Below are 14,463 nucleotides of genomic sequence, written 5' to 3'. Positions count from 1 at the left end.
ACCTCCTCGCTGTTCCCTCTAGTCCTTGGTCCCCTCAGTTTCCTTAAAGGTGAAACTCCCGGGAAGGCACCTATGCCTATGGGCTGAGGAATGGGTAGAGGGGAAGAGAGTAGTGCCCCACAGATCCTGGCCAGGCACTCGATGCTGCCCCCTTTTCATTGTGGATAGGTGAGAGTAGGGAAGACCATGTCATAACCATCTCCAAGAGGAGGGCCAGGAAAACCAGCCGCCAGGATCTGCCTGGAGAGTGCCTTCAAGGGAGGCACCGCCCTCGCCTCAGGGCTCCTCCTTTCCTGTTGGTGGAGGGCGGGGTGGGGGTGGGGGGGAATTGGTAGGGGGTGTTGGGGAGGGAGAGGGCACGTGGCTGCTTTCTGTCCTAGAGCCCCAGGTATGGTGGTGGGCGGATTATAACCTACGATCCAGTCCCTATATCTCCCTAGCCTCCGACAGTCCAGGTATTTGAGACCCCTCCCCATCACCACTCATTCTCACTCCCAGCTTCGTGACGTCATGCTCCTCCCGTGGCATGATGGGAGAATCCTAATGTTTTCCAACAGATGCTCCAAGAACAGCTTTCAGATTAAAGCAATTGCAAGAGCAAAGATTCTCCTTTTTCCCTTTTTTTCGGGGGGGTGGGGGGTGGGGTGGGGGGAGGGAGCACCCCCAGACATTCCTGGACATCTCCCCCAGCCCCAAGCACGACATAAACACTGACAAGAAAAAGTTTTTATTTCCTGGTTCAACTTTTTTTTTTCCCTTGGAATATAAGCAGAAGAATGGGAATAAATACGAATAAATAACAAAGCGAGGCCGCGCAAGCCGGGATGCGCCTGGCTGCAGCCTGCAAAGCTTTTGTCTCCCCACCCTGAAGCCAGCCTGGCGTCCTCCTCCGTTCTTTTTCTTTCCTGGTCCCTTTTGCTTTTCCTTTTAAAAAAGACGCCCTCTCCAGCCCCCTCGCCGGTGACCTTGGCCGCCTAGGATGCTCTGATTCCGCATCTCCCTCCAACTTGCCCCCGCGTCGCCTTTCCCATGGCCGCATCCGAGGACGGCAGCAGCTGCCTTGTGTCGCGGGGCCGCTCGCAGAGTGACCCCAGCTTCCTCAGCGACTCCTCAGCCACCTCCACGGACGCCGGGGAGAACCCAGGTACTGGGCCCGGCGGGGGCGGCCAGGCGGGGTGGGGGAGACACGAGGCAGGTGGCATGGGGACCACGTCCCCACGCGCCACAGCTCCCCCCACCCCCGCCTTTACTGGGGGGACAGCGATCCGATTCAGGTGCCAGGAGGGCCCGTGATTCCTGTCCCCAGCAAACAGGGCTGCCTCGGAGCCCTTTGTCCGGAGAGGAACCGCTTTGCTGGTAGAGCTAGGTGTTCTGCAGTGTGCTCTGTTGGCTGGCTGCTGGTCTTTGAATCCCCAGTAGGGAGTGCCATGGTGTGCAGCTGACTGACCAGTGGAAGGGTCTGCAGGTCACCTCTGCCCAGGACTGGTGCCTACTCTGCTCTCTGTCCAGGCCCTTCTATGGTCCTGTACAGGGTCCCCACCCGAAGGATCAGGGCAGCAGTACACTCCTGCAGCCACCATGCCCAAGGCTGTCACTGGGCACCAGGACTCCAGCCAGGTCTGGCGCACCTGGGCGCGCCTGCCTCCCGGGACAGGTGTGCTGGACAGAGCTGCTGTGGGGAAATGAAGGGTGTGAGGCCAGCCGGCATCGCGAGGGTTTCTTTCTGCTCTGTGGGCTTGTCCACTCTTCCACATTCAAGGCAATGTGGATTGTTTAGGTGATAAACAGGTCACAGAGGCATCTATGTGGCTTGATTGATGACTTTCCTTGGGACCAAGAAAGGCCTAATGAAGCAGGAGGGGGTGGGCTGTGTGCTCTGTCACCATGGAGACGCAGGAAGCAAAGTGATCATTAAAACCTTTCTCCACCAGAAGGCAATTTTCACTTCTGGGGAGAAGTCAGAGCTTCTGAAATGGATCTTTCAAAAAAAAAAAAAAATCAGAGCTGGTGTGTGTGTGTGTGTGTGTGTGTGTGTGTGTGTGTGTCAAGTGGAGGGGCTCAGTTCTGTGAATTCCTCTTAGTTGCTGTTTGATAACACCGTGCCGTGCCTTGCCTTCCTTTGTACACTTCTCTTTAAATCCAAGGACTCATGAATGGGGGGCTGAATGGTGTTAAATGATTGTTAAATAATGACATTAAATCCCATGGGCCAGCAAAGACTGGCTTTGTAGGGAGAGATTCCATAAGAGCTATATTGCCCAGAAAACCCCCTTTTAAAAAGTAGCTCTGAGGGACCCGAAGTGGAAGAGTGAGGGGGAGGACGGAAGGAGCTGAAGGGGATTGCAATCTCACAGGAAGAACAGCAATATCAACTAACTGGACCCCCACGAGCTCCCAGGAACTAAACCACCAACCACAGAGTACATATGGAGCTCCAGCTGCATATGTAGCAGAGGACTGCCTTACTGGCATCAATGAGAGGGAAGGCCCTTGGTCCTGTGGAGGCCCCAGTGTAGGGGGATGCTAGAGTAGTGAGGTGGGAATGGGGGGGATGGATAGGGGAGCACCCTCATAGAGGCAAAGGGCCATGGGGATGGAATGAGAGAGTTTGTGGAGGGGAAACCAGGAAGGTGACAACATTTGAAATGTAAACAAAATGAAATAACCAACATAAATAAATAAACAAAAATAAAGTAGCTCTGTGGGTACCAGGACCTGTTATGGAAATTTTAAGCCATAAACCCACCCGAGTCTTAGAAGATGTCTTTGTTAGGACTTTGACAGAGTCGGTCACACCTGCTCACCTCAATGTGCCAGGAGAGGGAGTCCCTGACTCTAGGAGGGCAAGTTGATTTCCATAGTTTCCAGGGCAGGCTGCAGCAAGCAGACCCTTAAGTCAGTAATGGAGTCTTCCCTTAGTCCTGTGTAACACCCATGGCAGATAGCTTTCCTAGCTCTCAGAGATACTGTGGAAGGTGAATGGCCCCTTACCAGACAATCACTTCCACTCCTTTGTCTCTTTAGCAGTAAAAAGAGGCAAACTTGAAATTATGGAGGATTTAGCTCTTTGGCTGTCTGTGAGCTGATGCATCTGTGGGAGGCAGTGACAGGTTTGGCAGGTGGGCTGCTCTCTGTCCACGAGGGAGCAGGGAGGAGGGCTCCGACGCCCAGGATGAAATCTAGCATGGGAGGACGTGTGTTGGAGCCGTCGACAGGTTAGAATGGTCAGAATGGAGCCAAGCGAGCAGCTATGGGGGAGTGAAAAGTCTAAAACTCTATGAACGGTAGAGCCAGGTATTGAGCATCTGTGGATTGTGTTCAACAGTGGAGTTCTGGCCAAAGAGAAAATCTTCCTGTTGAGAGACATCCACAAACCTGAAGCAGTAAGGGTGGGGTGTGGAAGGTGCTTGCATATGCGGAAGGTGGTGGGAGACAAGCTAAATGTGACGTACCACCTGATTGACTGAGTTGTGCCTTTTAAAATTCTTCTTTTTTATTTTTAAAGTATCTTGATAGGGTCTGTCACCCATCCACCCTGGTATGATCATCCATACTGCATGTGACTTGGGGCTTCCAGAGAGTCTGATGTTCTAATCAGTTCTTGGCACAGCCCTTCATCTGACCCTCCATGCAGGTTCCCTTCCTTCTGGCTACCTGCTGCTCTAGCTGGTCACTCCTGAACGCTAAACCCAGCCAGTAGCCGCACAATGGCCAGATTCAGGGGCATAGAAGAGTGGCCTACCTCCATCTAGAGTCTTTGTTTTTATAAAACAGTCCTAAATTGCTTTTACCCTTCCCCAAGGCATTTTGAATTTAACAACATTCTCTTAGTCAAATCTCAAAAACATTCTTGGAAAAGCAAGCTCAGGGTGCTTTGGCCCCTCTTTCTCCCCATCAGTACTACCCTGTAGTCCCCCGCTCTGATATTTGCTCTTCCCTTCCTGATACAGGACCAGATGGGTGGAAAACAGCCACAGGGGTGTGGCATGTGGACAAGTCTTCACTCTGTGATCTAATTGCCTTGGCTATGTGGAGCTTACCATACCACTGTGTCTATGTCTGTTTAGAGAACTCTCACCCTGAGGAGATGTAACTGGATGTCTAGTCCTTCCCTCTAGAAAACCAATGACTGAGCTACATACAATTCTATCAAAATCTAATATGGAAAAACCTGTGAGTTTATTGGGCTTCCTTACAGAACATAGATGAGTGGCTACTTACGGGAATATAGGCAACTTCAAAACAGCTCTACTACCAGAGGATCTAACCCCAGCATGGATAACAACTGTATGGCCAACCATCCAGAGTGGTATGAATTTACCTGCCTTCCATGGTCTCATATACTGTAGCACTTCCCAAGGCTACAAGGTCACATTTCATTAAGGATGCAGGACAGAATTATATACAACTACTAACAGGGAGGGGAGGAGAGGAGGGGATAGGATCTCAGGTCAGAATTCAGTAGCCCTCTAGCCCCTCCTCTGTAAGAGAACCTCTGCAGTCAACGCACCTGACCTCAGGGGTCTTTTGCAGATAGTCCCAGTAGATGGGACAGAGATAACACCTGTTGTACTCAGAGGACAGCATTTCCCAGCCGACTCCTCTCTGTAAGCAGTCATGCAGCAATAGTCCGAGGAATGTGCTTTCTCGTTTAGCTGTGAGGAGTTGTGTTATGTCCCGTGTTTACCCATGGTGGATAACATGGTGCTAGTGGCCTGAGCAAAGTCTGATTAGAGTGGTGCTCTAATGATAGCTGGATGCCAGCTCATGGGATCTCCGAGCCACAGGAGTCCACACTTGTTATGGTAATGACATTACCCCTTCTGTTCAGTATATACTGTTTCACACTTCTTACAGGAGCTGTTGCAGACGGTGACACTACCCTCTGCCCCAAATCTTACTAATACCCCAGGTCATGAGTTTGTGTTTCTTAGCACGAAGGGTGACAAATGGGATCTGTGATAACTTGCAATTCCTCAGTTGCACTGAGCGTGTTCTTGTGGCTTCCTCTTGTACAGTTTCTCAGCATCCCCATCTGTGCCGTGGACCGGCTTGCAGGGCTGAAGTTACTTCCCCCAAGTTGGTTGTCCCTGTGTGTCAATGTCTCAGCTCCAGTCATGGCTCCTTCTGCAACTTGCAGGGTTCTTTTTGTAAACTGTATTTTGTACCTAATCCGGGGTGAGGTTTTCTTCCAGAATGAAACTTGCAACAAGCCATGGAGTGTTCCTACAAGCTTCTCTCCTTCCAAGGAGCTCAGAGTCCCCAGGGCTTCAGCTTTCTCTCCTTGAGCTGTCAGGTTTCTGGTCCTGCACCCTTTCTTGTCTTTATACTTCCCTCTTCAGCCTTCTCCCATCTGGGTCGTTCTTCTTCCAGGTGTGTCCTTGTGCTACTCTCTGTCTTCCCTTTGCCCTCTCGAAGCTCATCTCCTTGGGCTCCAGATGCCAGGACCACAGACCAGCCCACAGCCACTTGTAATGCCTTTTGAAGTGTTTCCGTGTAGCCTCAGATGGACCTTCATCCAGGCTTTAACATGGAGGGACCATTGTATAACGAGGCAGTACCTCCAACCAAGTCTTCTCTGCTCAGTGATCTTGTCTGTGGTGGTCAGGGTCTCTCTGTGTGGCAGGGCCATCCTGTGATTTTTAGGGTATGGAGTGACCATTATCCTTTATCCTGACCTTTATCCTTTATCAACTGATGAGGTTTGCCATGGGGCAGGTGGGAATGATCCAGGAGGAACTTACAGCTATCTTCTATGGAGGTGGGTCACCTTTGCCCTGTGGCTCAGAGAAGATAGAATAACCTTCCCTCCAGAGTTGCAGACTGATGGAGAGGCACAGTCCTGTAGACTCTGGACGAGGGTGCCTGCTTCCTCCATGGTCCATTCCTCCTATAGCTGGGCAGAAGCTCTAGCTGGTTGGAATGTTCTTTTTATCACAGTTTCATCATGGGACTGTCAGTCTTAACACCTCCTCCCACAGCTCTGTATCCAGCTGCCTCTGACCTCCTGGAAACTTTCACTTGCCCTGTGACCTCCCACTCTGGGCCCCGCCTCCCTTCCCACCCTGGAGACTGCCTCAAACTTGACTTTTGTCTCCTTCTCTTTCTTTCTCTCATGTACTCTACAGAAGAGCGAGTCTGTGATGTGCCCATTGGTTCTGGGCACTCCTTTGTCTCTGACCCTCAATGGGGTCCTCTGCCTGGGGGTATCGAGGAGCAAAGGACAGTATAGCTAACTGGGATCACAGCTCTTTCTATTTGTATTCCTCGAGTGTTCTCTTCCTCTGGAGTCCTGAGTTCTGGGGATCTCCCTCTGGCCCCTTGCAGAGCGACTACATGTTTTAATTAGCAGTAGAACTACGCAGTAATTACCTTGTCAGTTTTTTCAGGGTTATTAAAAATAAAAACTACATGCTTTACGAAAACAGAGTCTGAAAACTTGCAGTGTTTTCTACTAATTGTGGAAGTGTGGGGTGTCCACACAGAATGTGATTGGGTACTTCTGGAGTTCCTGTTCCCTGGCTCACACATAGAAGCCAGTGGCCATGAGCAGTGTTTTAGGTATTGGCCATGGCTGGTGAGAACTGAGCATACTGGATGCAAATATGTCAGAGCACAGCTCCCTTTCTGTCTTCTTGACCACACAGCCCTGCCTTCCCCCTTTGATTTGATGGACATCTCACAGCCCCATCTCCCTCCTTTGATCTGATGGACATTTTCTGGCCTGACTATCACTCTAGCCACTAGTTGCAGGTGACATCTTGAACACACACAAAACACAGTTAAAATGACAATTGCATTTCTCCGCATACATTGGCCCCTTTTCAAGTACTTAGTAGTCATGTGTCACTATGGTCTCTATGTTGGAAACTGCAAATCTTGAAAGTTCTAGCCTATAGACAGCTTGCTGACCAGTGATGCTCTAAGCCCGGAGGCTCCCTGAAGGACTGACTCCCCAGACTTGACTGGCAGATATGCCAGTATGTTTCTGTGGTCTTGGGTCTCATGCTGGAAGGATTCCCGGTCCTCCTTGGTCTGATTATGTCAAAGATAGCCTGAACAACATAGTGTCTTAAAATTAAAAATTGAAAGATACCAGAGAAACAGCTCAGTGGTAGAATGCTTGTCAAGTATGCCTAAGGTCCCAGGCTCCCCTCAGTACTGGAGAGATGGCCTAATGCTGAGTTACTGTCCTGCATTCTGCTGTTCCACGGTGAGGATATTTGTGGGCATAGCTATTAGGAGTCTCCACATCCCAGCATCTCCTGGAATGATCCAATCTGTCATTAACAAGTCCAGGGAAGCTCTGAACCGGTGAAGAGGAAGGTAGGGAGCTGTGATGGACACTGAGGGCCAGTCCCAGTGCCCTGGTGCCTGGCTCTGTCAGGGTGTTGAGGACAATGTCCCTCAGGGTCAAGTGCTTACTTACCTCAGTTACTGATGACAGGGTGATGGGGAGGATAAACATTTCTTTCTGTGTTCTGGTCCTCCATATGTCAAAGCCATATGATGTGTGAGCAGCTGACCCCCAGACATTGACTCCAAAGGCTTCGCCATCACTTCTTTCCCTTGCTCAACATTCCTCTGCCCCCGGCTCCTTGATGTGGAGACTGTACTTCCGTGCTTCTGTATCCAAGCTTTTAGCCAGGACCTGCACTGAATCTCCACTTTATCTTCTCTCCTAATAGCTATCGGCTGGCGTGCTGGTCTTCGGTGAGTGGGTTTAGACACATGTTTGCTGGGTGTCTTCTTGTGATGAGCTTACTATCGTTGCCAGGGACCTTGACTTCTAGGGAGAAGTCAGGGCAGACTGAAGACTTCAGCACAGGAACAAGTGGGTGTGTGCAGGGTGGGCTGTCCTAGGGTAGGCAGAGTAGGCAGAGATACCACAAGAATCAAGGCAGCTTGCCTCTAACCTAGTGTGTCAGAGAATTTGAGACCCATTATTTCTAGCTTTGAAATTTTTTTCATCCCATACCCTACGACTCATTTTATTCAGGGGCCCAACTGCAGTGTCTATAGATAGGATTCACAGTCATGAAAGGAGCCTGGCACAGAAGTGGTCCCTAGTGGGGTAGTAGCCCAGTAGAGAGCCTCTACCAGGAGCTGTCATGATAATCCACATATTTATGGAAGATGTGATATTTAATATTGACAAATTAACCACTTAGGTCTTACCTTGACTTGGTGGTTTAAATAAATTAGATCAGGGTCTGCCCTGGGGCAGGAAAATGGCTCTGTGATATTGTTACTGTATCCTGGCTACAACATGACTTCTTCACCTCTAGTGAAAGGCACAGAGTGTCTAAATGCTAGGCATGACTTGGCTTTCTTGGAGCCCTGCTGGTAACATCCATCTTGACCAGAAGGGCATTGAATGGCCACTCCCAGATGCAAGGGATGCTGGGAAGTGTAGTTGTTTTTAGTTTGGTAGGAGTATAGTACAGTGATGTTCCTAACAGGAGCAGGTGCAAAGCTGAGGGTGTGGCTCAGTGGTAGAGCCTAGCAGTTGTGAGGACCTAGGATCGATTCCCAGCATGGTTTAAAAAAAAAGAAAAAGAAAGAAAGAAAAAAAAAGAGGAGCAGGCACATAGTCAGTGGGGCCAATGGGGCATTTAACTACTCAGTCCCAGCCACTGCTACATCAGATTAAAAACAGTATATCGTGTGACCAAATCAAAAGATGTTGCTTATAGGCTTGGGGTTTGTGGTTCACATGAGAGGTGGACAGCCTTATGTTTTCTGTTTCTTATTCCTAAGAAATAAGCTTGGGCCAGGCTGAATGACCCAGGCCTCGAAATCATGGACATCCAAAATTCACTGAGTGGTGTTTATCCAAGGAACAAGACAGAGGAAGTCACTGTCTCTGCCAGAGTCCAGTCTTAATTGACCAGTGACCGAAGGCAAATGAGCTTGTTGTCATTTCTTGTGGCACAGGGGACAACCAAACTCCCTTCAGTTTTCCCTTGAAGAGCCAGGGGCTGACCCTCCTTCGGTCACACACGTGCTCAGGTTCTATGTGACAACCACAGGCTGTGGTCCTGTAAGATTGTGCTCCTGAGGACACTGGAGTCTTATATTCTTCTTCTTATATCTACTGAAGTGCAGATACACTCTTCGATACGTGTGCATTAAAAAGGCTGTCTAGCCATTCCTCAGAATGTGGTGCCTTTGTTAAACCAGGTGCGACTGGCTTAAAGAGTTGTTTTGTTTTGTTTCCTGAGACAGGGTTTCTCTGTATAGCCCTGGCTGTCCTGGAGCTCACTTAGTAGACCAGGCTGGCCTCGAACTCAGAAATCCGCCTGCCTCTGCCTCCCAAGTGCTGGGATTAAAGGCTGTGCCACCACTGCCTGGCTTTTAAAGAGTCTTATTCCCTGCCCTTCATGCTCCACCCACCCTACCTGCACCATCCAGTCTCCCTCCTTCTCCCCCCTCCCTTTCTCTGTGTGTGCATGTTGTATATGCAGCAGCCAAGTGTGTTGAGTGCATGTGTGTGAATGTATGGGTCAGAGGTCAACCTCAGATATCCTTCCTCTGGAGGCATCTATCATGTTTTTTATTTTATTTTATTTTTTTAAAGAAATAAGGTCTATTACTGACCTGGAGCTTTGCAAGTAGTCTGGTTGGCCAGTAAGTACCAAGAGTCCTGCTGTGTTCCCCTCCCCAGTGCTGGGATGAGAAGTATGCACATCCATGCCTGGTCTCTGGGCATGGAACTTGGGTCCTAGTTCACTTGCCACGCCATCTGACAGCTCCTGCACCTCATTGGGAAGCCAACTCCTTCAGATGGAGCAGTCTGCACAGGGTACACCCATCTGTAGTTCCTTAAGTGCAGAGTGCCTGCCCCCTTCCATTTCCCACCTCATTTAACTAGAATGGCCACTGGGACAAGACTTTTATTCACTGAAAGTCAAGATAGTCGACAGAGAGAAATCAGCCAGCCTCGTGCAGAACTGCGGCAGGTCCCCTCTCTGATGACTGCAGCTCATGTTCTTGTCACCTCATGGGCTCATCAATCAGCATGGACAGTGGTTAGTTGGCAGATGTATAATATCTCTGCCAGGATGTGAGGGGAGGGCAGGAGCCGAGTCTGTACCACCTTATAAGCATACTCATTGCATTATGAAGTTGTTTTGAATAGAACACTCTTCAGAAGTTGTCCAAACACTTGCCTGTCTCCATGCTTTTACTAACGAACCATGTGTCTGTTAACTAGTCATCATTGCCGCCGCCACCACCACTACCACCACCGTCATCATCATCATCATCACCATCACCACTACCACCACCACCATCATCCCTCTTCCTTTGTGTTCATTCATGAACATCTGTATCCAGGCGAAGATAAAAATCCTCCTGATAATTTAAAATCAGAAGAGAGTCCAGAAGTGGTCTTCTTGCTTATCTTTAGAAGAGAGCCTGGGCCTGGGTGGTGCTTTCCTGGGTTTAGTTTGTTCTGCAGATTAAATGAGCTACTGGCCTTCCTTCAGCCCCGGGACGGTCTCTGCTCCTGCTCTGAGGGTCTGCCTGCCCTGCCTGCAGCCTTTATTATCCTCTTATGCTTCACGTATGAACGGGGATATGGATGGTTTGTCTGGTGAGCAGCAGGGATTCCCCCCTCTTCCCCAGTACTAGGACTACAGGTGGATGGCTGTGCTCAGATAGTCTGTTTATGTGGGTGGATCTGAACTTGGGTCCTCATGCTTGCTCAATATTACAATGGAGCCATCTTTATGTATGTGTGTGTGTGTGTGCCTGTGTGTGTATTGGCTTGGCAACAACTAACAGTATTTCCAGTGTTTTTGTCATCAAAACTCATCTGGAGATGACTTAAAGCACCCAGGAAGGCAGATGGGCTCTAGTCAAACTAACAGCCATTTGTTGTCAGGGACTTGAATCTCTAGATTATGGTCCTAGATCAATCCTCATGGGTACCCAGGGAGGACTGGATAATTTTTTTTTTTTTTTTTTTTTTTTTTTTGGTTTTTCGAGACAGGGTTTCTCTGTATAGCCCTGGCTGTCCTGGAACTCAATCTGTAGACCAGGCTGGCCTCGAACTCAAAAATCCGCCTGCCTCTGCCTCCCGAGTGCTGGGATTAAAGGGGTGCGCCACCACGCCCGGCTTGGATAATTTTTAAAACCTATATGTTTTAGTGAAAAAGGAAGATGGTCTTAAAATATTCCTAATGCCATAGTGGCCAATAATTGAAGTATAGAAAGATCCTGAAGATCTTGCCTGAGGTAGAGATAATGGAGGCACCAGCATGATGCAGTCTCTGCCATCCGTTATTATCACACTGGTCTAGGGTCCTTTGATGGTTATTTCTCTATCAGCTGATATTTACATGCAGCCATGTGCATGGAGAGTGGGAAGAGGTCCCCACAGCCTATAGAGCTGTCTGACTGGAGTATCCATAGAGGAAATCCAAGCTATGTATGTGGTACATGCTAGACACATTGTTTCTGCTCCTTCTCTGCAGTGCTACAGGCTTGCAGAAGTACCCTAGTGCCCCTTCCAATCCCCCACATGGCCTGCATCAGCACACTTCCATCCTGGGGTGTCTGCAAGCTAGTTGGCAGGCGATCTCCATTGGGCTCAGCAGTGACTGTTCCCTGTGTGTCTCTTATGTATCTCAAGCCTGTGGTCCAGCCCAGCTAATGCTGTCTTGGGCAGAGGTGGAAATTAAACACATCGGCCTTTCAGGGTCAACATTTTCTCCTGTAGATTCTATTGGAGTTGATACATGGCCAGCTTCAGGCCAACAGATAATTTTCCACTGTGCTCCTTTGATTGTCACAGGGATATACTCTTAAGTCTAGCCAGGGCTGCCACAGCCCCCCCCCCCCCAGTGGTTCCCCATTCTGTGGCCTCCTGAAGTCAGGTCCATCTTGTGGTCTCCTGCCATTTCTGATTTGGTGCACCTGATGTTAGACAGTCAGCTGGCCAGGCCCTGAAGGACACAGACAGGAACGTGGACTCTGGGGTCAGAATTTCTGGGTTCTCCTATCAGCCCACTGTGGTCACAGTGTGACTTTGACAGGTCCACCTGACCTCTCTGAGTCTCCCTTCCCCTATGTGCACAGTGAGGGTTACCTAGAGTAGGGACTACTTAGAAGGGCAGTTTGTTTATTGAGCGTAGTACCTGGAACCCAGGAATAGCCGGGCCTCTGTGAGCCATCTGCAGCTTCTCTTGTCTGCAGGGAAGAGCTTCCACCGTGGACATGGGGTGACTCCTGTGTACCTCAGTGTGTGACAGAGGAAAGCTATGATCCACTGCTTGTCCACATCTTCCAGATGCCCTGCCAGTCACTGGGATGGCTCTCTGCTGCCAATCCCCCAAGGAATTTTCAACTCTGCTTTGCACAGCCTGGAGCATTAGGGTGCACAGGGGAGCCCTCCTTCAAGGCATTCCCTAGGAGAACCAGAACACCCAGGTCAGAGGATGATTCAGAGGGCAGCTAGGGCTCTAGGCTGAGACTGACCCCGTACACCAGGACTCCCTCAGGTTCTGAGGTTGGTGTCGACTCTGGAAGGGGCGTGTGTGCCGGGCCTCTTGTGTTCTGCTGGCCTACTTTCCCAGAGTCCCTGCAACAGCTGATCTGTTTTCATATGAAGTTGAAGCTTTAGAGAGAATTTCTGTTTTCTCTCTCTGGATTTCTGCTTTCTCTACCTGGTCCCCATGGGGAGGGGAGTAGTTGGTAAGGTTTACCAACATATCACAGGGCCACCTACACATACTGTCCCATACTTTAGATGGTTTGGCCTGGCCTGACAAGCTCTTTGGTGGATGGGAAAAGCCAGTGTCCTCTTTGTCAACCTTGGGAAGCTAATGTGACTAATCTGGCCTTTAGATAATTGTTCCAAGTGATGTGGATGTCCGATTATCTCTAACATTTTCTTTGGTCTCTCCCACTTTCTATCATATTCTGGAATCCTTTAGCAAAGGGTTTGGGCTGCTCTAAGCTCCATCTTCAGCCACCTCATGCACACCTTGTCCTTGCTCAATGCTCTGCACCCACACTGAATGTGCAGCCAGGGGCTTTTGTCCATGGCTGATTCTTATCTCTGTTCACAGGTGACAAAGAAAAGCAAGATCGGGGAAGGAGAAGAAAATCTGAAAGGTTAAGCCACCAACCTCTTGGTGGCCTGAGGCTAAACGGTGTGGCCCTGATGGAAATCCCTGGAGCTGGTGAAACTGGCAGAGGGGCTCAGAGCCCAGAGCTCAGCCTCAGGCTCACGTGCTTTGCTAAAACAGGCCTGCACATTTGTGGATAATTAGTCTCTGTGTGCCTTTTAAAAAATGAGCAGATCCCAGTTTATTCCAGCAGGATGTGCACAGAGCAGCTGTTCTCCTGGGGGAGTATGTGTGATTTCTTCTGACCGTTTGTCTTTCCCTCTCTGCCGCTCTCCTGTCTCTGTGGGCTTGAGCTGGAGGCCTCATCTCAATCAGTGACCCTATGACAGGAGGATGAGGGCTTGTTTCCTTCAGCTTCCATGGGCTCTGCTGACATTTCACGGGTGACATTTCAGGTGCCAGAGCTTCTTAGAGATGGGACTCGGCAGCTCTTCTCAGCATTGAGAGTCGGTGAGGAAAAGAAAGACAGATACAGAGAGCAGCAGTGCTGCTTGCCTCACAGCAGGTGAGGTCCCCGTCCTTCTCCCTCCCTCTCAGCACACTGTGAGCCAATTACAGTACCCAGCATGCTGCAGGCATGGGGCATGTGCAGTGAGCAAACCCATAGCCCCACCTTCCTGCAGCGAGTGGCCTAGTGGGGGTGGGCTCAGGCAGGCTTGGCACAGGTGGCTGGCTGTACCATCAAGCTGGGGGAGGACTGCCCTGCTGTCATGTAAGGAAGGCACAGGGCCAGCAAGGACCAGCAAGGGCCAGCATGCTCTGCAAGCTGGAGGAGGTTCTAAGGTTGGGAAAAATCACTTGAACAAGGGCAAGAGGCAGGTTGGAGGAAAGGGAAGAAACATATTGGGCCAAAAGCCCTGTTGGGGGAGAAAGCTTGGGGTGCACACATAACTGGAGTATCAAGTTGGAGAGTATGGAAGGGTAATGCACAGTGTGGTGGTGGGAGAGAAGCCAGGACAGGGGAAGGCCTGACAGGGGAAGAGATGGTATCCTCTAAGCAAGAGCATGGGAAGTCAGAGAGAGGAACATGTGCACACTGTGTGTGCACTGACAGGAGAGGTGTGCATACTGTGTGTGCACTGCTGGCAGACTGATTCTGCCACGTATTTCTAAGACCTTCCCCTAGTAAGGGTTTCTGGGGGAACCGCTGAGGAAGGAGGGTATGGCCTTGAGCTCACTGGGCAAAATGTCTGACTCAATTTCTGACATGCCTGTGAGAAAATCATGACCCTGATCTTCTTAGGAAGGCCAGTGTGCCTCCTGGGGCATCTGTGTGGCATTTGGCCACACTGTTGTGAAGCTAAGGGCTTTGCCCAGCATGGACATG

General features: G+C 50.0%; 1 protein-coding gene across 3 annotated transcripts in view; it reads left to right on the top strand.

Annotated features, from left to right (window-relative positions):
• Positions 1 to 14,463, top strand: part of Phactr3 (phosphatase and actin regulator 3) — a 219,832-nt gene that overhangs the window by 23,272 nt on the left and 182,097 nt on the right. Inside the window, exon 1 of one of the 3 annotated variants that reach the window (XM_021152538.2) lies at positions 657 to 1,144. The exons of the other annotated variants lie outside the window; for them this stretch is intronic. Coding sequence (XP_021008197.2) covers positions 1,030 to 1,144 — 115 coding nt within the window. The 5' untranslated portion in view covers positions 657 to 1,029. Of the gene's footprint in view, positions 1 to 656; positions 1,145 to 14,463 lie in introns of those variants that run through there. 3 annotated transcript variants of the gene reach the window in all.

This window comes from Mus caroli, unplaced genomic scaffold, assembly GCF_978045245.1.
Source record: "Mus caroli unplaced genomic scaffold, Mus_caroli_1 scaffold_2, whole genome shotgun sequence".
Taxonomy (NCBI): Eukaryota; Metazoa; Chordata; class Mammalia; order Rodentia; family Muridae; genus Mus; species Mus caroli.
The sequence above is the reverse complement of the archived record's forward strand: the minus strand, read 5'-3'. Positions and strand labels throughout refer to the sequence as shown.